We start from the raw sequence: 22,128 nt of genomic DNA, 5'->3' as shown, positions 1-22,128 counted from the left end.
AGGTAGGCTACGTTATTTTTATCCAATTACAAGTTGAATCTGGTATTTGGGGTTGTTAGCTAAGATAACGTCATTAAGAAGAACAACTGACGTGTTTATGCGAGCTAATTTGCGATGTGCACCGGTGGCCCGGCCATTTATTATTTAATGCTCCTTCTCAGATTAATTCACCGCGTGTCGTGTCATCAGTTAAACCCTTCACGTGTCAGCTGTGGCACGAGTGCTCAGGGTTGCAGACCCCTGTACTATAGCATTTTACAGATCCAAATCTGCAATAACGCTCAGCGCTGCATAAAACAACCAAAAAAATTTATCTAATCATCTGCCCAAGGCTTTTAACCATGAAAAATTTTCGTCACAAAATGCTCTTGGCAACCAAAAGAGAAACAAAAATCTCACTAAAACAAAGTACCTATAAGTGACATGATCTGTCCTTCAAGCAAAGTTATTCCACAAAGTGGGAAAAGTGTAACGCACAGTAAAACTAAATCATGCTGTATCTCTGCATCAGAGAGTTAAAAACTTCAACAGCATCAAAGAAATGCTCGGGAAACCAAATCAAAGTGCCCCTGCGCGTATAGCCTCAGCCCGTCTGAACTGTTTTCCTGCAGCAGCAGGACGAAACGAGTCAAAAATCACACTTTCAGCTACTTTATATTCTGGGTTTGGCTGCTTCTGTGCAATGTCTTCCATCTCTGGCAAGCAGACAAATTAGGATTTATGTGGCACAACAACAGGGTGCCTCTACTTCTCTTTCAATAGCCATAAAATATGGAGCAAAGGAAAACATACTGCTTTATCGCCAACCAGATTGTTGTGAAGAAAGAAATGCAATGTTAGTACAATGCAAGAAAACTACAACACTAAAAGCATTAAAATAAGAAAGAAAAACGCAGGGTTAAGACAGCTGGCCTCCTTTTCATACCCAAAGACTGCATCCGCCTTTATTTTAAGTTTATCCCCCTTAGGATATCCAGAAAAGAGTAGTTAGCACATTGGTGGTTAGCAAATCTAGAATAAAAATCAAGTATTTCTTCAAATTTATAAAACAATAAAATAAAGTAGTTTCTGATGGTGATAATGATAATAATAAAGCCACACTTTCGCCTGTGTGCTCCCTCATGACAGAGTGACAAAGTGTGACTCATGAGGCAGAACAGCCTTGTTAGGAAGGTAAAAGGTTTCTGTCTGGCACTGACACGGCACATCAGTGCTGAGGTAACTGACGTGGCCTTCATTAGACACACACACACACACAAATGGGCACAAACACACAAACACCATTCTTTCTTTTGAATTTTCAACATTTTCATTAAAAAGTTATTGAGCAAAGGACTGAGATTGCAGTTCATTTCACCGGATTAAAGTAAAATAAAAGTGACGGATGATTAAATAAACGGAACAGTAAACAAACCAGCCAGCAGAGCCTGAATTGAGTTTCACAAAGAAACCAGATGCGGGAAATCCAGTTTCTCAAAAGCTATAGCCATCAGGTCAAGCCAATCGCATGCCCTTTTTGGAAAACCAGAGATGGGTCAGAAGAAATATTACATGAAGGCACAAATCTAATTATACTTTTCTGCTGTTAAAAAAGGGAAGCAGTTAAAATGGGATGAAACCAGGAAGTGATTCAGAAAATGCTGAGTGATGGCTCATTGTCTGCCTTATCATCATGTATCAGAACACTGCAGTTATCATGGGAGTGATCCTCATTTTAAACCATGACTCACATTTGTGCATGTCTATCCCAAAGATGAAACCAAGTAAAAATCGAAGCTTTTCATTGGGGGCTTTACTGGAAGCACAATACATCACTAATTCATTTTACTAACAAACAAAGGTTTTTGAAGGAGAATGTCAGCTGGAAAGCATCCAAATAAAACTGATTTTCCACATTCTTTTAGATAACCACATTAAAAATTTCATTTATTTCTCATTAAATGTCAGTAATATGTTCCTCCACTGCAAACTAAGTAATCAAGATTGGGATACAGCAATGAACTGATAGAAAGTAAGTCCAAAACTATTTGGATAATTCATTATTTCAGTTGTTTAGCAGCAAAAATGTTTTACAGTTAGGTCTTACAGTTAATCACTCAGTCACCCATCCATTCATTAGTAGAAGTCGAAGCAAAGACCCAAAGATCTTCCTCCAACTGACCACCTCCCCTCTTAGGTCTACAGGGGGACACCAACGCGCTCCCAAGTCAGAGATATAATCTCTCAAGTGTGCTGGCTCCGTCCTGAGGTCTCTTCCTGGCAGGACATACCCCAAACACCTCACCTAGGAAGTGCGGTGCCACAAGGCCCAGTCGTCCAACCGACAGGAGGGGTTTGGTGCTATGTGGACCGAGGTGGAGCGCTTTGCCGTCCGATCCTCAGTTATTAAACCTGACTTCAAGTGAAACCTCAAATGCCTCTGACATAATTTAAGAGAGTCTGCTTGATTGGTTTTCACAGGCATGAAACCAAACAGAAGTCATTTTATGTATTTTTTTACTGCTGTGTCTAAAACTCAGCATTATTTCAGTATCAGGCTGCTATCACACCTTTCCCTCCTAACACAGCATAATTCTCTCACTTTTTTTTGCATAAGTCAAAGGAGTCGAAAACATTAACCAGAAACAGACGAACCAAATAACACACAAGAGCAGTCATTATGTTTAATTTGTATCCTTACTTCGGATCAGGTGGCCCATCTGATAGCGGTTTCATTGACAGCTTGCAGAGCGAGCGAAAGACAAGAAAGGCATCTTTCTGGAGGATGTGGGAGAATTTAGCACCTGGCGGCTGGCCCGGTGCTGCTCCTGATTCCTGCAGACAAACCACAGAAACAAAAATACTTTTAAAAAATGCCACTTTCACTCTTTATATCCTGTTGAGTGCTTAACATAAACTGTGTGTGATTGTGAGCTTCCAAATCTATTAGATTTCTTTAACAGCAATGACTGAGGAGTGTAATCCTGCATAATTGGTCACATACAGCTGAATGGAAAAATTGTAAATACATAAGAATTGTAGAAAATAGCTATTTTAGCTTAATTTAAAAAAACAAAACAGGTATTCAAAGTGTGTGTGACATGTCTTTCATCATGCTTTTGATTCAAATAGGGTAACATAAAGGTTCACAGTCAAAGCTCTGATCATTTGCAGGTGATGTTAATTTGACATAAAGTAAAAGCAAGCTGCGTTTCCTGGTACCTGAGTGTCGTTGGATGAGACGGAGAGTCTGTCATCAGGCAGGGAGGGGGTGAAGCTGGCAGAAATAGGTGTGCCGGGGATGCCGTTGGCATGGACGTGCTCGCTGTCGCTACCCACAGTGCCCTCATCCTCCAGGGAGCTCTGGGTTCCCTCTGTTGCCGCTTCTGCAGGCTCAGACTCTGCTGGCTCCCCCTCGCCACCAGACTCCTTGGTGTCAGAGCACAGGTTTGCTGGGTCCAGGCAGTGGCCTGCAGGGTGGAGTTGAATCGACAGGGGTGATACACTAATCTGTAATATTTAAACACCATAAAATGATCTACAAAAGGGACACAATTTGTTTTTTTATGACGAGAAAAGCATTCTAGACATAGTTTGACGACCTGACGAATTACAAAGAAAGAAGACTGCTCTGGAACATAACCGCCATCTTTCATCTGAGGTTAGCGAAGCAAAGAACTATTCTTCTAGGTTTTTAAGCTTTTACCCACAGAGAAAGAGCTCTTTGCTTTTCCCATACACCTCCACGAATGAGCCGCGGAAGTGTCGGGAGGAGAAATTATAAGATAACACTCTTCTAACTCGCTAAGTCTGGGGTAAGCTTTGCATAATGGCTGCAAATCTGCACAGGTTTTTGAGAATTTAAAGATCTCCTACTCCGACAGCAAACTGAAATCTACTTTCAGGAGTTGGCCTCAATAAAGAGCAGCTGGTTGCTGGTTTATTCTTCAGTCAGCCACTTTTCTCATGACGCAATTAGTCACTGCCTTTAAAAATAAAACACCGATTTAAGCAAACAAGCAACAAGGAAATCTTACCTCCTGCAACAGTATTGACCACCTCTTGCAGAATACTCTGGACTATTTCCTGGGCTTTCTCCTCATAGTTTGGGGTCTCCCTGTCCTCCTCCTCAGCTGCCTCTGCATGCTTCTGGGCTGCTGCGCCTAAATAAAAACCATGTAAAGTCTGAGTGTACGCCTTGATACGTTGTACATGCAGTCCTGTGAAAAAGAAAGTTCTGTATAGAGTCTCGTGAAAAGCTAGAGGCTCTAAAAAAATGGCTTTATTAGTCTTTCATGTTATTGTGGAAGAATTTTGGCCCACTCTTCTTAACAACATTGCTTCAGTTTGCAGGAATTTGTTTATGCACAGCTCTCTGAAGGTCTCACCACAGCATTTGAGTCAGGCTGAGGTCTGGACACCTTGATTCTTTTCTTCTTCTGTCATTTTGTTGTAGATTTGCTGCTGCACCCAAATCATAGCCTAGAGATCTTTTAAAACCGCGTGTGGAGTGCAGTAAAAGGGGCCAGCATGCAAAAAGTTACAATGTCATTAAAAAACGTTTTTATTCTCCTCTTCAGATTCTACAGTAGTTCCCTCATTGAAGGAGCTTCTGCAACACTATCTGTAGTATCAAATATCTGCAACAGAAAACACTGGTTCTTGCAGTTTCTTTTTAATTATTACACCAAACTGCAAAGCATTTTAAGCACGAGGCTTTTACAGTTTGCATTCAAGGTGCTGTTTACTCTGGACAAGTTGATACAACTCAAATGACATGCCACGTGCTCTTGAACGTTACGCCGTGTGCCTGATATATTTAAAGCGGCAGTTAAACAGCACTTAGCTGTGAGAGAGTTGATCGCTTTTAGTGGCCAAACATGGTATTTAGTGGCACAGGGAGAGATTAAACTTAAAAAAACAAAAAAGCAAGATAATGGGTTCATAATCAGGGAAGAGATATTTTGTGATTGTCAGTGTCTACTGACAGAGAAAGAGAAAATGGAAAAAAAGAAGAAACTCTGCGTGCAGCCTTACTTTCTGCCGCTGCAGTGGCTTGGTCTGCCTCGGTTTGTTCGCTTTCAGCCACACAGAACTCTGAACCGTTTTCTGGGTCTGGGTTCTCTCCCTTCTCCTCCTGCTCCCTCTGGTCCTCCTGCTCTTTGGGGGCAGACCTGCCGCTGCTCTCCGGGGCCGGTGTCGAAGGCGTCGATGGGGTGGACGGGGTGGTGATGCTGGGAGTCGGAGGGGTGAGGGGCCCGTTGGCCTCCCGTGTCGGACCCTTCGCCGGCGAATGAATGTGGGTCTGGTGCTGGGCGGAGTCTGGCTCGGTGTGCTGAGTGACTGGGGAGTGCTGCCTGTGCCGCTCTCTCTCCAGCTGTTTTGCTTCTTGCAGCTGTAAGCAGGGGTGGGGCCCACACACACACACACGCACACACAGACAAAACAAAACAGCAAAGCACACATAGACAGACAAAGCATGCAAAGAACAGCAAAAGCATCATAGAAGACAGACGCATGCAACACACAGACACACAGAGGAAAAAAAAAGCAAAGGTTAAGCATATAAACAAACTCATCAACAATTACAAGTCTGATCAGCCTGTCTAGATTCCCTGAAGACTCACTGAGATGTCAAAGCAGAGAACAAAAGATGACTACAGATTGTAGTTGTAGTGTACAAAAAAAAAAGCAGTACAGTTTGCCAGCATACATCAGATGTGTGTTCATATGGAGATGCGTATGAAAATGCACGCACTGAGAAGAAAGACATGCCATTAAAAAAAACAGCAATGAGACAAACTTCGAGGAATCGGTTCATGCTGGCCCGTGTCAACGGGGTCTACTCTAACCCGCCGGTGCTGCAAAACATTTCTGGTGGAAAAATGGCTGTCCCGGCTGATGTGTCACAGCTGACATGTGCAACCGCTGCTTCTGACGGGGAGCGCCGCAAAGTGTTGCCATGCTTTAGCTGGGCAGGGCACAGACCAAAAGTGGGTCATAAATCATTTGCACGTGCTCATAATCTATTAAAAAAACATTACATGTTTGTGAAAGTTGTGCTGATTGCCTCCTGGAAAAAGCTTCTGAGAAAACAAAGAGATATTTAAGAAAGAAAAAAACAGTTTAACACTTCAGTGCTTGACAGCAAACACCGATCCGTACGAGGAAAAAAAATAACTACGAGCAGCGGAGATTTTCTCAGCCGAGCTAAATTAACAAGAACCCAGCGCTGCATTTTGCCATCTGAGCGTGCGTGTGATGATTCTCCGACAATAAAGGTTAAAAGGCAAATGACAGACTCAAGAGTCAAAGAGGAGGAGCAGCTTGAAGGGGGGGGACGTGGGTCACAGACGAAAATACAAACAGTGTGACACATTTACCAAACAATGTGATCTTTCGAGCTACGGCGGACCCTCTTTCGAATTCAGAGCTTTAATTAGAAGAACAAATGAGCCAAAATGAATTTGTTTCAATGAATTAGCCTGTCTGTATCCATTACTAGCCATAAGACACAATTACACTATCAGTAGTATTACATTCAATCATTTGACTATTACAAAGCAAATCAAAAACTGACTCCTCTCATTAAACTCGTTGCGTCTTACTCTCAAATCAACACTCTCGATAATTAAACCAGACTGCTGATCTTCTCGCATTAAATGTAATCGAATAGATTCAGTGACACGGCATTGCGAATGAAACGATTAGTATTGATTACGAGTGACGGTAGCGGGACAGGACGAAGGCGCCTCGACTGGGAGGGTTGGGCGAAGACAAACTAAGCTCATTATTTAAATGCCACCTCAGTTGGATAGTGAAGGCTGCACATGAGCGCGCTTCTGTGCCTGTGATCACAGCGTGCAGAATACTTCTACACACAGACACACAAAGTGGATCTCCCTGTGCAGCAGCAGCAGCACTGGGCAGGCAGCGACAGCACAACAATAGGCCTCTGCCTCAAAGTCTGCCTCGTCTACCGACTCCTGCCTCGCATTTCTCCGTCTGACTCGGTATCAATGGCTCATTGTTCTGAAAGCCCTCTCAAGAAGCAAAGCATAAGAAAACTCGTCAGGAATGAGACGGGCGCAGCTGACCTGCTTGTACAGCGTTTACCGCGCCCAGGTGTGACTGTAAACTAAAATGTTAACTGGTGCGGGAGGAAAGCGAGATGATTTGTGGGCAAGTCAACAGAAGCCACAGCAAGCATACGGTGGAAGAAGTGCACAGCATACCTGCTCCTGTGCGGTGCAGGAGCAAAAAGGAGGAGAGAACGGATGAGTGCATGGATGGATGAGTGAGGGAAGGAAAAAAAAAAAAAAAGAAAAAAAAAAAAGCTCTAATGCGCAAACACAGATGCACAGAGAAGAGTTTAGAAGAGGTCGGATCAGGCATGTCACGGCAGTCCTGCACGCTTTACCTGGCGGTCACGCTTTCTGGAGGCCAGAGACCAAGATAGCCTGTGATTTGTAAGCTATGTGTCCAAAAGGAAAGGAGGGAGGCAGGTGAGGAAGGGGGGAAAAAGTGTCATTCAAAAAGAAAAAGATGACATTAGAGCAAGCTTTTTTTGCCTTTTTTTCTGAAGGCAATAACTAAAATGTCCCTCTGGACACAAAGCAAACAACAGATTTTAATTAAATCTGGTGGCTCGAGTAAGCCAGTCACAGAAAGCAAAGACATTATTTCCAATCCACTCTGACTCCAGATTTGACTGCAGCATAGATTTGTTTAGGCTAGCGCTATAATTTATTTAATACTCATATTAGCTTCACTGGCTTTTATGCATTAGTGACAGCATCAGTGATTCAGACAGCCGCTCCAAAGATGAGCTGTCCATGGTGTCTCTACATAAACAGAATTCTGTGCGATTCAGTGTTTACAGAGGCTTCGAACATACTGCTTGGTTCTCCATGCGTGCGAAGATAACGTTGAGCATCTGTGTGAGCGTGGCCTTGGCTGTGGTCTGATTGATGAGGTTCTTGCTGGCCAGGTAGATGTTGTAACAGGTGCGGACGGCCTGCAGAACAGTACCCTCGTGGATTTCTATATGCTGAGACGTCACCGCTGTCAAGAGAGCCTGAAAGGAAAGACCAAAAACTACCATTAACTGCTGACGCAGGACGAGAAAAAGCCGAGAATCGCAGTTGCGCAAAAAACCAAAAGCCAAACACTGATGCAGTCAAGAACAGCTGGACGTTTCAGCATTTGAAATCTTAAATGCAAAATCTCTCAAAAGTATAGGGCTGTGCGATATGACCAAAATCTCATATCCCGATATAAGACATTTATCGTCCTGACAACGATATAAATCACAAAATCTTCTGTAAATTCTGTGAATCTCGGGCAGCTCGACTTGCGTAAAGTGTTTCCAGCTGTAGTCGAATGTTTTAACCGATGCATGAAACTACACATTTTTAGGCAAAGGTTGTAACGGCCGCCGTTTTCTTTGTGAGTATTTATTTCACGGCGTGCTGCGGGGAAAAGCCTGTTCTAACGTTTGAGTCTAAGGTTTATTTTTTAGCACCTGACGGCTCTTTTTTGCTTCTCATCCGTCAAAACTCTGCATACTCAATCACATGATTCTGTTTGTTTTGAAAAGTCTCAACAGGATCTTGAGCTTTATTGTGAAAGGTTTACGTGGAAAACAAACAAGCGGACAGCGGAGCCACGCGATGGTTTTACCATCGTTGTTGCTAATGACAACATGCAAAAACAGGCGTTTGTCCGTCTGTAGTGTGGTTATATTAAATATAAGACAACGAGAGAACTTTAAGAAATTAATATAGCTACAGGTCACAACAGTGACCGTCAAAACGATGAAAAAAATATTGCTGTAAACAGTTTATTTTGCAACACCACGAAACAAACGATACTGTAATAGGAAACGATAGACGTTTGTATATCGTCATCCCATATATATCGTTATATTGAACAGCCCTACAAAAGTATGTCAGAAAATGTAGTTTATTGAACTTTTTCTGATGCACAAACTTCAAATAAACTCATAACCTCACAGCTACGAGGGAGGAATCCCCACCCACAGACCTAAATAGGGTCACTCACAGGTGTAAAAAAAGGGGAGCAGCCATGCATGAAGCTAAGTAGAAGTCTTTAAAACCAAAGTCACTGTGGCTTTGTCCATTTTTATATAGTCTATCAGGAGAACAACACAATACACCACAAAGCAGGGACGGCAAGTTATTAACAATAAATATAAAACAGATTCACAACTAATATTAAAACTTAAATAGTTGCCACTATCACTGACTTTGTCAGGTAAGTCTCCGAGATGAAATGAAAAAGTAATCGTATTTACAATATAATTACAGATTGTTTTTCAAATGACATACATATTAATAAGGTAAAATAATATTGTATTATTCAACAGTCCAGCAGGATTATCTGCTGCAGCCACAAACAGCAAGTGTTATTAAAGATTGCTGCAGATCAAAGCCACATAAAGACACAGATGTGATCTTTTAAGGAATGACTGTCGGCTAATTAAATTCTCTAAAGTGTGTATTGAGCGTGTCTGCGACAAGCTGCGATATGTCAGAAGACGGGGACGGCAGCACACCTTAATAATCTGTAGCTGCACGCCCTCGTCCGTCTGAGGTCCTTGAAAACAAGCGCAGATGGTCTCGATGATCCTGTCGATGAGCTTCTTGCCCGGAGCCGTGCTGTCCGGGGCGCTGCCCGTCAGGTGGCCATACGCTATCAGCTTCTAAAAGTCACACGAACATGCAGACGTAAACACACATATGCAAAAACACAACTAAACGACCTGGTAGCATGGAATTAAAAGAACTTATTTTTCTTCAAAGACATCCAAAGATACAGTAAAGGCAGAGCCCAGCACACAGTTCGCTGCCATAAAGTAACACTCGTGCAAGCACTCGGGTGCCTGCGGTGTGACTTGTCCCGCCACTGACCTGTAAACAGTCGAGCGAGGTGATGACGATGCGGGGACATTTGGATTGACATGCCAGCTCAAACGGCAAGAAGTACTTGTCGGCTTCAATGAAGTTGGTCTTTGATTTGATTGGCGGTAAAGTGCTGGAACCTGATTTGCCATCTCCACCGGGTGGACTGGGGAGGGAAGGAAAATAAATACATTTTAAAAAAGAGGAAGAAAGGGACAGAGACTGTGAGATAAACACTGTGGCTCCGCGGTCCCGTCTGTCATCTGGAGTCACAAGAAAAGAAACGGGGCATAAAAATCAGGATGACACACTAACACTTTTGTTGACATCCAAGCCTGAAACAAACACGAAAAAGCGCCGGGGATGGCGTGCTTCACTATAAAGATCAACCTCTGCTTGCTCCACAGCTGAAGCAGGACATCAAACAAGCTAAACCAAAGAAGGCCCTGTGCTTTATCCTGTTCCTGAGGGGGGAAATGAATAGTAAGAACAGATTTTATTACACTGAATTTATTAAAGATAGTGCCCGGGGTAGTAATCCCAGAGGTTTTGTAATTCAAGCTTTGCCATGGGTCCATGCTGATAAAGCATCTCCTCCTGCACGACTGGTAACTGCACAGCTATTTTTTCGGAATTTTTAAAAGACCGGAGACTGCCTTAAAATATAGACCATCGCTTTCAGCAGCCATGTCTTTACAGCATCCCTAAGCGCTACCACCACACCCAAACTGTACAAGCTGGAAGAGGAGAAGAACAGAGAAAGGGAGGGAGACGGCTAGCGGTGGAGGGGGCTGCATTGTTTATGTCTTGGCAACGGAAAAAGGACGAGTTCAGCTCTTTTTTAGAGGGACGACCACGCCGAGCATAGAAGGGCACAATCAGAGACAGAGAAAGAAGCGAGGACGGATCGCTTGTACAAGAAGAGAAGAGGGGAAAAAGGATTCAGAGCCAGTTAAAAACGAAAGAGGCATCAAGCAGCATGAATTCACCAGGAAAATGAGGGTGCTCAGAGAAGAGCAGAAGAAGGGAGAACGCTTAGAGGGCTGGAAAGGAATATAATATAAGTTGTCTGAAAGCAGCCGAGGAAATGGGTATTAATTACCACAAATTAAAGATGATTGGACAGGGAAGGAGCTACAAATATCGAGCATAAAAATGGAAAACATGAACCCGTTTACCAGGCTTACAGTCTTCTTCAAAAACATTGTGGACAACAACATTAAAATGATTAAAAAGATCTTTGCTATGATTCAGCAAGAGCATCCACTCTGTCAGCTTATTACTGGTCTGACCCAGTCTCAATTTCTCTCTCAGCTATTATGTTGTGGATCTGCAGGGAGCTCGTCTCCACTGGTTTATCCCTGAACTCCCTGCTTAATGTCACCTGGCCTGCTCAGCCCTTTATTGTAAGCCCAATGTCAGGCTCAGGCTGCTTATAAAACATAAACACTATAAAACTGAGTTTTAGTCAGACAGCACAGCCAGCACATCCTGCAGCTATGTTATTACATGGAACTGAATACTGCATTCAATTAAATGCTGAAGTCAAAGGTTCATCTTTATCTTGGAAACAAGCGCTCAAAAATCCTTACTGGAGCCATGTTTCCTTACAAGCTCTCAATCACGTCACATGTGCTTTCATTAGCAGCTGCACTTTGCTTTTAGTTTCACAGCTTTCAAAGCTTATCTAATTTCCTTGCAAAGAAAACGAAAAGAATGCATAGAATTTATCTTATTGTGTACTACTTCAGGACTTCAGGGCTGCCGGTTGGTCAAATCTGTCACCTTTGGACAGAACCAGAGCGTTTCCTCCATCTTTATCCTGAGCTAATCTCTACAAAGATACATCAGCATTTAAATAAGCACATTTCTCAGATGAGGGAGAGAAAATCGGGTGCTGGAAGCTTTCAGTCTGTTTGCATTACACGCTGTGTTGGCCGATCATACAGCAGGCTTTGGCCTGTATGCAGGTAAACAGTCTGTGTTTTGGCAAATGCAATCCCCATATTGCTTTTCACACCGACTCCAAACCAGTGTCCATTTCCTGATGACAATTTAACTTTGAGCTTTTTTTAAAAATTTATTGACATTCTTAAAGAAAGACCTGTGCACAAAACAGGAAGTCTTAAAGCGTCAGAATGCTGGCTGTTGTTTCTAGATGCTACGCCATATGGACAAAAGTATTAGGACACACCTTGTTGCCACAGGTTTATAAAAAAAACAACCAAAAAAAACAAACAAACAACCAAGCAATTCGCCATGCAGTCTGCCTTTACAAGCACTTGTAAAAGAATGGGTCGCTCTAAAGAGCGTAGCACTGTAACAGGATGCTACTGTTGCAACAAGGCAATTTGCGCAATTTCTTTCCGACTAATTCAACTGCAAGTGGTATTATTACAAACTGAAAGGCATTAGGAACACAGCAGCTCAAAGTTACAAAGCTGGGTTGCTGCGTGCTGAGACACATAATGCGTAAAAGTTGCCAACCCCTGCTGACTCTATACCGACAGAGCTCCAGTCCTCCTCTGACATTAACATCAGCACAAAAGCTTTGTACTGGGAGCTTCATAGCATGGGTTACCATGGCTGAGCAGCTTGGATGTGTTAACTGTAATTACAGTGTATGTTATCAAAGTATAGCAGACGGGTTTATTGGAAGACCAAAAGCTGGATCTAGTCTTGCAGATTAGTGCGTTATCGAACTTTTGGCAAGAATGCAATTTTAAAGACACTTACTTGAAACCAAGATACAGAACAATTCCTGAGAATATTGGAAAGTTTCAATGTTTAGTGGTCCCAGAAAACTGAGAAAACCTAATTCATGTAAACTCATGTAAACTGTACCGAGTGCAGGTCGCTTTGTAGAGCTTAAATGTTTGATCTTTCAGGCCTTTATGTGGTGTGGTAGTTAACTGATAAGAGCATTTTTTTTAAGATTATGAAATGATTCTGGAATAATTTCCTAAAACACCATTAATGGTTTTCATACAACAAGAGCTTTATGTGGCTGCTTTGTTTAAATATCACAGTGATTAGATTAGCCAGTAATGCTTAGTACCTGTTTCCTTAGCATATATTTAGCTATCGTAACAAGATTTGATTTTAAACAGTGATTTGAAATGTACTTAGTTAGACACTGCCCATGCCTACTATTGCAATTACATTACAGAATGAATGCACAGAGAAAACCTATTTAAACTGGGCTGCAGGCTCAACCAGGGTGTTTGTATTCATAAGTAGCAAAGCTAGAGTATTGCATCTATCCGAAAAGAGTTGTAAAGCACCTGAGGTGAAAACACAAGCAGCAATACTTCTGTGAGCCTGGTGCTGGCTGCACAGAATCCCTAACCTTAAAATTCAGATGAATTTTGAGTCACTGGTAAATCTAATTTGGAGAGAAGTGAGTGAAATAATAGGGAAGGATTGTGTGCGAAGGGGAAAATGATGAGGGACAGAAATGTAAGTGGGAAATAAAAATGAGCTGGCGTGAGGAAGAAAGGATGGGAAAGAGGCGAGGTGGCATTCGTGCTACATTTCATTCCAAAGCCCATGTTACTTCGAAGCCCATTCATGAGCACCCCACACACACACACACACACACACACACACACACGCACGCACGCACGCACGCACGCACGCACGCACGCATTAGGCAGAGCTTCATGAAGAAATCCATTAATGAGAAGGCAAGACACTGTTGGGAACAAGCCAGGCAGAGAGCCACAAACAAAAACACCAGAGACATGCACATGAACACCCACACACGCACACACACATACACAGTTTTAATCCCCTTTACGCGTCTGAACACAGGCAAAAGCAGCAGAAAGACTTGCAAGTGAGTCATGAATTTTACAGTGCCTGAACACGCAGGGAGTGACAAAACCCGTGAAATGACCTTTGCTGCCTTATTGTGTGACTCCATTCATCAACTGCTTACCTTAATTTTTCTGATTCTTCTTTGATTTCCTCTGAAAGACAGAAAAAAAAGTGACAACATGTTAAATAAGTCAAATATAGGAATCTGTGGGCAGTATTTTACATATTTTTTAATATCTGAAAGCTCATATTATGCATGGCCAAAAGTTTCAAATGATCAGGTCAATTTATGCAGAAATAATCCCTCCAAACTGAAAAGTGCTCAGTTTTCACTGTTTTTAATTATTTTATATAGTCCTACATGGGCTATGAACAAAAATAGGCTAACACTGTTGAAACCTTCTGTTTACAAGTGGTAGCCAATCAGAGGAAAGCTGGCTTAAAGAGAATGTCCTTCAAGGGAAAAAGCTAAAAGGCCTGTTTCAGGATGAAGAGAGGCCCGGTAAAAGACACAAAAGGATTTTTTTTCAATTGTGTATCATGGTAAATTACTCTTGTAGAGTCCAAGAATAAAAATATGGAACTGGAAATTAGAACAACAGGTCTGGAAACTGACATCTATGTGCAGCCACCAATTTCCTTCCCAGAGGAACTGTTGGCACCCTTCAATAAGGTTTTAGCTGGAGCCAAAGGAAAATTAATTAATTCTGGACAATAGATGTTTATGGTTTAGCAAATATTCATAAATGACAGCGTGAGGACCCCCCCCTGCCTCCAAGCTACAATTCAGCTGCACACATCCAACATATTTGCAATCTTAGTGCATCAACATAGTAAATTTTCAAACACATCTGCATTCAAAATATCTAAGTTGATGCTTTAAGTTGATGCGGTCACTGAACAGCTTGTTGGGGTGGGGTTCCGCCTGAATGCGCTTGTTTCGTCATGGTGATGGTCTTGTTTGCGTCCCTAACGGCAACTAGAGAGGAGACTGGTTTGTGTATTGCCTCAGCTGCAGCACTCAGTCCCCAAAATGTAATCATTATTCAGTGTGCGCCGTGTCCGTGAGCCAGGCCAACATTTGTGTTTATTTCACAGATCTCCAGGCTTGAAAGCAGTTGTATGAACTTGCTGAGCACTGACACAGAAGAGCAGGAAAATAAGAGAGGCAGACACACAGAGGGAGGGATGAGAGAGAGAGATGGAGAAGCTGAGACAGAAATAGAGCTAGAGAGAGCGGAAGAGAGGCCAATTGGTACTAGACATTAAAGGGAGCCTTCAATGAGGAAGCTTTTAAAAAACACAGTGTCAATCGTCCTCACAGAATTGCACGAGCCTAGCGATGATTGGGAAAAACCCCAGTAATGAAATGACAGCTCAATTATTTCACTGCTGGAAGGCTAACGGGTCCTTTCAAAGAAATCCACTTGGTGAGAATATTTAGCTCTTAACACTCTGTGGAAGTAAATTAAAGCTGGTTTCAACCATGTTTGACTGCGCAACTCAGGAGAGGACGATTTTCCGAACTGTCTGATGCTAATTTATACATCCGTTTACATGCAGTCACAACCGGCCCACAGGACTTTTGTTCACATGGATACAAATCTGACATAAGATCAAAGCAATGATCATCTTTTAACGTCTTTATTCTACAGCAGACAGAACAGGATCGTGACCGCTATGTCTAAATCATCTATTTAATAATTAATGAATAACAAGGCTGTGACAGTTTCCCCCCATTCTCTTGATTCAGTTAAAAAGCATGATTGTAGAAGCTGAGCTGATACTAAGGCAGATATTTTCACTTATTAGCAACAGGACATCAGAGGATCTATCTCACCTTATGCCTAGCATCCATTTTTCAACATATATTTCTAGTATATGCTCTGAATATGAAACATGTAATCGGTAAACAAATGATATTTGACCTGAAATTGCGAGACAGAGATTAAGTATTAGTGTATGTTATCTGAATTGGTTACATAATTTCGAGGTTACATAGGAGTGGGAAATCATGTGTGCCTTCAGAGATAACGAATCATATTACAGTGATTATCATGATGTTGCTTAACAACAGATAGAAGACTGTAGATCAGCACATCTCTGAACAACATTTCTCTGCCACATATAAAACTGCACAGGAACGAGTCAAGAGACACAACAAAGAAACCCAAGAGTTCAAATCCATGGCCTCCATGCAGTCCCAAAGGATCCACTCCAGTATACCCAAGGAGGACCCGCACTATAGTGAGAAGGGGGTTTTAACATTGTGGCTGATTGAGCTATTCTTCCATACTTAGCCATCTTCACCTGGTTTGTTGTCACCCTGTGTGTGTTTGTGCAGGAGCTGTATGTAGCCCAACGCACAGTGTCAAAAAACAGGGTTCCTGCTGCTTTGTTTTAGATGCAAAAGTCTCAGATATTCTCAAACTGGTTTCTTGAGCATGAGCAATGAGTTCATTGTACTCCAATGCACTCCATAGCCACCAAATCTCAATCCAATAGAGGACCTCTGGGAAGGGCTGGAACAGCAGATTCACATCATAGATGTGCAGCTGATAAATTTGCAACAACTGTGTGATGCTGTCATGTTGATATGGACCAAAATCTCTGAGGAATTCTTCCAGCACCCATGTTGAATCTGTGCCATATAAGGATCAAGGCAGTTCTCAAGGCCAACATGGTACTAGCAAGGTGTGCCGAATTAGGTGTCGATTGCCGACCAATTGTTTAGGGCTGAAACGATTAGTCGGCATAATCGATGACGCCCATAAATAAAATTCTCAACGCGTCATATGTGCTTTTGTAACTGCAGTACACTACAGGAAGCTATGGTGGCAGTATCGCCTATATCGCCTGCCAAGACTTTACAAGAACGAAGAAGAACTTAGTTCGCAAATGGCAAAACAGGAGGAGGGAAGAAAATGGAAAGCATTTCACAGAAAACAATAAAGTTTGTGCAACGCAGAGCTTTCCTTCCACGACAGCACTACTGCAGTGCACGAGCATTTGAGACGCCGGCACCCTGAAGCTGTAATATCAACTCTGAATGGGTCAGTTTTAGAGTTAGAGTTAAGTTAGTGTGTCGCATTGATACCTCGTTTAGTGAACACCATTTCAATTTTGACCAAACCTTGACCAATTAGCTCTTAAGAAATAGTCTCCAAAGTGAATAATCATTAACGTCCGATCTTTCAGATTTCTATCCCTTCAGTTTAACAGGAAAAAAGCAAACGTGATAGAAAAAGACCCAGTCAAACATCAGTGCTACATCACTGCAGGCACTGCATGTTACCATGAAAGAAAACGTGGTGTAAAATTGCATCTCTCCTGCTCTGCTTACTGTCGGTATTGCATGATACTAAAATTCCAATAAGTCTCTAGAGGCCTCTATTATGGGATGTGTGAAACTATAATCGTGCTGACCCCTGGCTATTCCACTATCAACATTAGCTTCACGTCAAGCAATTACTTGGATTGCTATCAGATTTATGCAAATGCACAGAGAAGTCAAACAAGCAGACGGGCGGCCGGTACAAAACCAGTCATTTTGACAGGAGGGGTGGGGACTGTCACGTTGACTGTGTAAGTAAGCATCAAGTAATTAGCTCCGTGCATCGATGAGAAACTGTCACCTCGGGATTTGAACACTGAAACCATAGCAACAGTGGCTGGTGGTAATAATGATAAGGAGGAACAGTGCTGGACACTCCTAGGATTGGACAGACATGAGATGGATGTTAAAGTTATGGCTGCTTTGCCAGTTGTGGGTTTCAAAGCAAAACATATGCAGAGTTGTGAGGCAAAGCAGGAAGTGGGCAAAGATGAGAGTAGCATTAACACACACAGAACCCTAGACACTTATTAATTTGTCTCCACTTTTACTAACTGAGTCATGATGTAATGGTTTCCTTCCTTGGATACCGAGCTGAATTACGTTGCTATATAAAAGCCTGCACTTGTCACAAACAAGACAAGGAAGCACAAATGAGCTATCAAAGTGTGATCTGTGGTCTCAATCAGAAAACTCACAGGCACACTTTTGGCCAGAAGACACGAGTAAAAAGTTCAATGTAGTGGAAGAAATGAAGAAAAGCACAGGCCAGAAAACAGCCAAAGGGTCCAATCTAGACCCAATGGATGGCTTTGCAAAGTGTGAAAACTGCAGGGTAGGAGGGCATCATTTTAAACTTTCCACTTCATTTAAAATTAAAGTTATTATGAGAGTGCTTATCTGATCTTTCAGTTTCCCTGCCAGTTTTACAGCCTTCTTACCGACAAGGAAACCAGCCCCACCCCACAGAAGAACACTAGTGTTTCTATGATGACAGAAGATAAAGAGCTGTTTGAACAGTATGCCTTAACAGCTTTATATTCTTACTTAGCAGAGGAAATTTTTTAATCAGTGTAAACATATTTAGGATGTTTTGGGTTTTGTTTTTGTAGCAAAATAAAGAAAAAAGAAAAGAAAAAGATTACTGGTTATTTAATGGTTTGAATGGTCTATCCCACTAGAGATCAAACTGGGCTGTAATTGTCCAATAAACCAAACTATCTAAAGGAGCCTTCCCACATAAGATATATCCAAACTTTAGTTTGCTATCACAAGCTGATAGAAGTCAACCCTTTGTGATTTATTTACCAAGCCTCATTCTTGATTTACGATATCTTCAAGGTCAGCAACAAAGAAACCAAGGTGTACCAAGGTATTTAGTGTTAGTGCTGCATAACTAAAGGCAAGGCAAGGCAAGTTTATTTGTATAGTACAATTCAACAACAAGGTGATTCAAAGTGCTTTACAGAGACATTAGAAACAAGAACAAATAAAAAGCATGATTTAAAATTGATTAAAACAAGCAAATAAACTAACTAACTAATTAACAAACAAACAAACAAACAGTATATAAAATCAAAACAGATAAAATCAGAACAATAGATAAAATCAGTAGTTAAATGTACGTTTTGAAATTTAAGCTTAAAAGTGTGGATTTGGTGCTTTATTCAAATGCAGCTGAGAACAGGTGAGTCTTCAACCTGGATTTAAATAAACTGAGTGTTTCAGCTGATCTGAGGCTTTCTGGGAGTTTGTTCCAGATATAAGGAGCATAAAAGCTGAATGCAGCTTCTCCGTGTCTGGTTCTGACTCTGGGAACTGATAAAAGACCGGATCCAGATGACCTGAGGGATCTGGAAGGTTCATACTGGGTCAGGAGGTCATTGATGTATTTTGGTCCTAAACCATTCAGAGCTTTATAGACCAGCATCAGAACTTTAAAGTCTATCCTCTGACGGACAGGCAGCCAGTGTAAAGTGTAAAGCTTTCTGCACACTTGTTTGTGGTATAAAAGAGGAAACAACAGCAGAAGAGAGTAAGTCCTCCTCCACACAGCTGTCACATGGGGTGACAGTGATGCAGATGAAGCCAATTGGCTCACTGCTTTTCAGTCCGATGAGCACACTTGGAAAAGAGCAGGGGTCCACTGAAGGGGCTTTTGTGGGCCAGCTGGTAAAACTTGGAAACTTTGTAACTAAAACTTAAAAAAAAAAAATCAGACTGCCCCATAGGCAGAGATTTCTCAAAATGAACAAAAATCCCAATAAAGTTGGCTCATTTGTCTAAAGTCACAAAATAGAACTAGTAGAAACATTATCAATGAAAATCAATTGTTTCAACTTCTTTCTTACTTACAGGGTTGATTTTGCTGTGCCAGGATTACAGCTAAATGACTGGCGGACAGGAAACTGCTCCGATTCATCCATAACAGGTGTCTTAATGCATCTGTTATAGGTTTCTTATAGCTTACATACACTCACAAGATACATTACAGGGAGCCATCCTGCTCATCAGCCATCGCCCACATCACAAAGCAACAAAAAGTCTTTGAAAGCTCCCCCAACTTTCTGTCTCTTCACTCTTACCCTGACTTTGACCCAGATCCTAACACTACGACTTAAATGAGCAATAATGTCTGCACATCCAATCTGACCCCCTTGGAGAGAGTCTTTTTAGGCCTGCAGTACACGTTTCTTTCATCATCCAAGGACAAGTGGGTCAACTACGTATAGAACTATGTCTTTCTCTGGTGTATAATCACACAGGACTACTTCCTAAAATGAGATGCTAGTTGTTAGATTGAGCACCTGTGTTCACACACTCCAGCTAACCCTGCCAGTCCTATAAAAAGTTTAGCCTAGATGCTTTAGGGCGAGCCCACATACCCTGAGGCTGTCATTTACTGAAGTGCCCCCTTCCCAATAAAACCGTCTCTAAGCTGCAGAGAGGGTCAGTAAAAAGCTGGCTAATCATTGCTCCACTCTGCTCTGGAGTGAATGCAGTCTCCACACCTGTATAAAGGCAAGAGTGGGTAGAGTGCAGCCTCTGAGTGCTGGCAAGACTACAAAATGGGCATTTATTAATACTTTCAAGCACATAGACACACATTCTAGTCAAGTACCTCCCCACAATAAAATCATACTGTAGCACCTGCTATATTAACAGCCTCCTGATGGGTAAGTAAAAAACCTAAACAAAAACTTCCTCATATTCAGAAAACATTCACTTCTGCAACCCCAACTAGCTTATGTATCACAACACCTATGCAAGCTGCTGAGTCAGCGCCACCAAATATCACAATGTGATTTATATCTCACTCATAACCGCTTTAACCGTTTTTATTTACGTTTCGGAGCGGATCACGGCTTCTTTTCGCTCGCGTCCCTGCCTGTGAACTAAAGTCTGCTATGTGACACCTACACATGAAGGCCGCCTGTGAAAAATTCATGAGATGATGACATCGTGAAGAGACCCGAGCTTCAGTGCCTCAGCCTGAAGCCAGCTCACACAAAACAACCAAATCCCACCCCTGACAGCATGACAGCACTACTAAAACAATGCGCTTATCTGAAAAGAGCACGTAAGGCACGGTGATTTGATATTAGGGTGTGAGCCATACACAACACAGATATAAGAGTATGAGCAACTAACAGCCAATAATCTGACAGATGAAAGCACAAAAACCTCATATGTGTAAGAGACAGTGCCTGACTGAGATGCTAGGATCAGCACAGCCTGATGTGAAGAGAGAGACACCAACATCACACTCAATCGCTGAACCTGACAGTGAACCGAGACAGGTTCCTGTAGTGCTTTATATAATATGTGTTTCACAGGGGCTTATCAGTGATCCCCTTCAATCACACTTACACTGAGCTACAGCAAAAGCTGATCATGGCTTAGATATGTACACAACAGTGTAGTTAGCCACTTAGCATTCCAATAGGCAGCCATAGTAGATAAGGCTGATGAATCAGCACGGGAAGTATTTGGAAGCCCTGAGCAAAAGGTTAGCAGTGGGATTGTGGGAGGGTTGCCAGTTTAAAACCAGGAGAGAAGAAAATGTAGCAATGACTGAATGAGAAATATGCTGTTGACCACTACAGTTCACAGCCCGTTCCTCAAAAAGGAGTGTTTGTGTTCTGAGATTGTAAACAGCGTTGATAAAAGATGTGCTTGAATATTCATGGAAGTCTGTACCGAGGCTAAGAGTGTACTACATTTACGAGACGCCCCGGCTACACGTGGTGATGAATTGTAGAAAACGCCAAGTCTGCTAGCACGAGCAGAACAACAGCCTGCTTTCATCATACGTACAACACATCAAACTCCTGCTTCAAAACAACCTGCTCCCTCTCGTCTCCCACTGCTGCCGGGAGCTACTTGCAGACTAAGTTGAGTCTCCCCCTTTCCCGTGCGCCACCCTGCCCGAGTGCCATGACGAAGCATTCCTCAGCCTCAGCAGCAATCTGCGAGTAGCGTCTGCCACAGGAATAAGTCGCCAGGACCGTAAACCCTGGAGTCACACATCCTAAGGCCTCCTCATGTGTGTTTATGCATGTCGTTGGTTACTTTTGCTGCAAGTAGACATGGTGACGAGAATCGGACAAGTTTTCGCTTATTTCTCTACATTAAATCTAAACAGGGCTAAAAGGCTGTAAGGCAATGAAGCTGCCCATCTCGAGAAGGTCAAGTACCAACCTAGTGTCAGAAGGAAAAAGGGTGCAGCAGGTGGTGCAAACAAAGTGCACACAAAAAGACATCTGCTTGGAATTTCAATAACTTTTGGCGACTCAGTAAACTCGCAAATGGTCGATTTCTGTTTGCCAGTTTAGCTTTACTGCTATGCAAATCAATAGGTGTTTCTCTATTTTTCTGTCTCAGTGAGACCAAATGAAAAATTTTGTTAGGATATGTTTGACATTTGCGTTTTGCTACTACCAGTAAATTCTACATGGACATCTGTGAGAGAAGGCTTGGAGCAAAAATAAACAGAAATAAAACTGTAACCCATCCAGGGTGCAATTCTTCTCCGAAATGTTGCAGTACGGTTGTCTTGTTGCAGGATTCGCT

At 42.2% G+C, this 22,128-nt stretch overlaps 1 protein-coding gene across 2 annotated transcripts in view; it reads right to left on the bottom strand.

Moving 5' to 3' along the window:
* Positions 1 to 22,128, bottom strand: part of arfgef1 (ADP-ribosylation factor guanine nucleotide-exchange factor 1 (brefeldin A-inhibited)) — a 52,160-nt gene that overhangs the window by 21,300 nt on the left and 8,732 nt on the right. Inside the window, exons 3-11 of one of the 2 annotated variants that reach the window (XM_005722591.1) lie at positions 13,843 to 13,873; positions 9,912 to 10,068; positions 9,557 to 9,703; positions 7,877 to 8,056; positions 7,400 to 7,453; positions 5,017 to 5,374; positions 4,017 to 4,142; positions 3,202 to 3,449; positions 2,681 to 2,814 (exon numbers count right to left, since the gene is read on the bottom strand). In XM_005722591.1, coding sequence (XP_005722648.1) covers positions 2,681 to 2,814; positions 3,202 to 3,449; positions 4,017 to 4,142; positions 5,017 to 5,374; positions 7,400 to 7,453; positions 7,877 to 8,056; positions 9,557 to 9,703; positions 9,912 to 10,068; positions 13,843 to 13,873 — 1,435 coding nt within the window. The remainder of the gene's footprint in view (positions 1 to 2,680; positions 2,815 to 3,201; positions 3,450 to 4,016; positions 4,143 to 5,016; positions 5,375 to 7,399; positions 7,454 to 7,876; positions 8,057 to 9,556; positions 9,704 to 9,911; positions 10,069 to 13,842; positions 13,874 to 22,128) is intronic. The other variant, XM_005722592.2, reaches the window with a different exon arrangement.

The sequence above is a fragment of the Pundamilia nyererei genome, unplaced genomic scaffold (assembly GCF_000239375.1).
Source record: "Pundamilia nyererei isolate P.nyererei 1_Seehausen unplaced genomic scaffold, PunNye1.0 scaffold00007, whole genome shotgun sequence".
Lineage (NCBI taxonomy): Eukaryota > Metazoa > Chordata > Actinopteri > Cichliformes > Cichlidae > Pundamilia > Pundamilia nyererei.
Note: the sequence above shows the minus strand (reverse complement) of the source record. Positions and strands in the feature narration are given on the sequence as shown.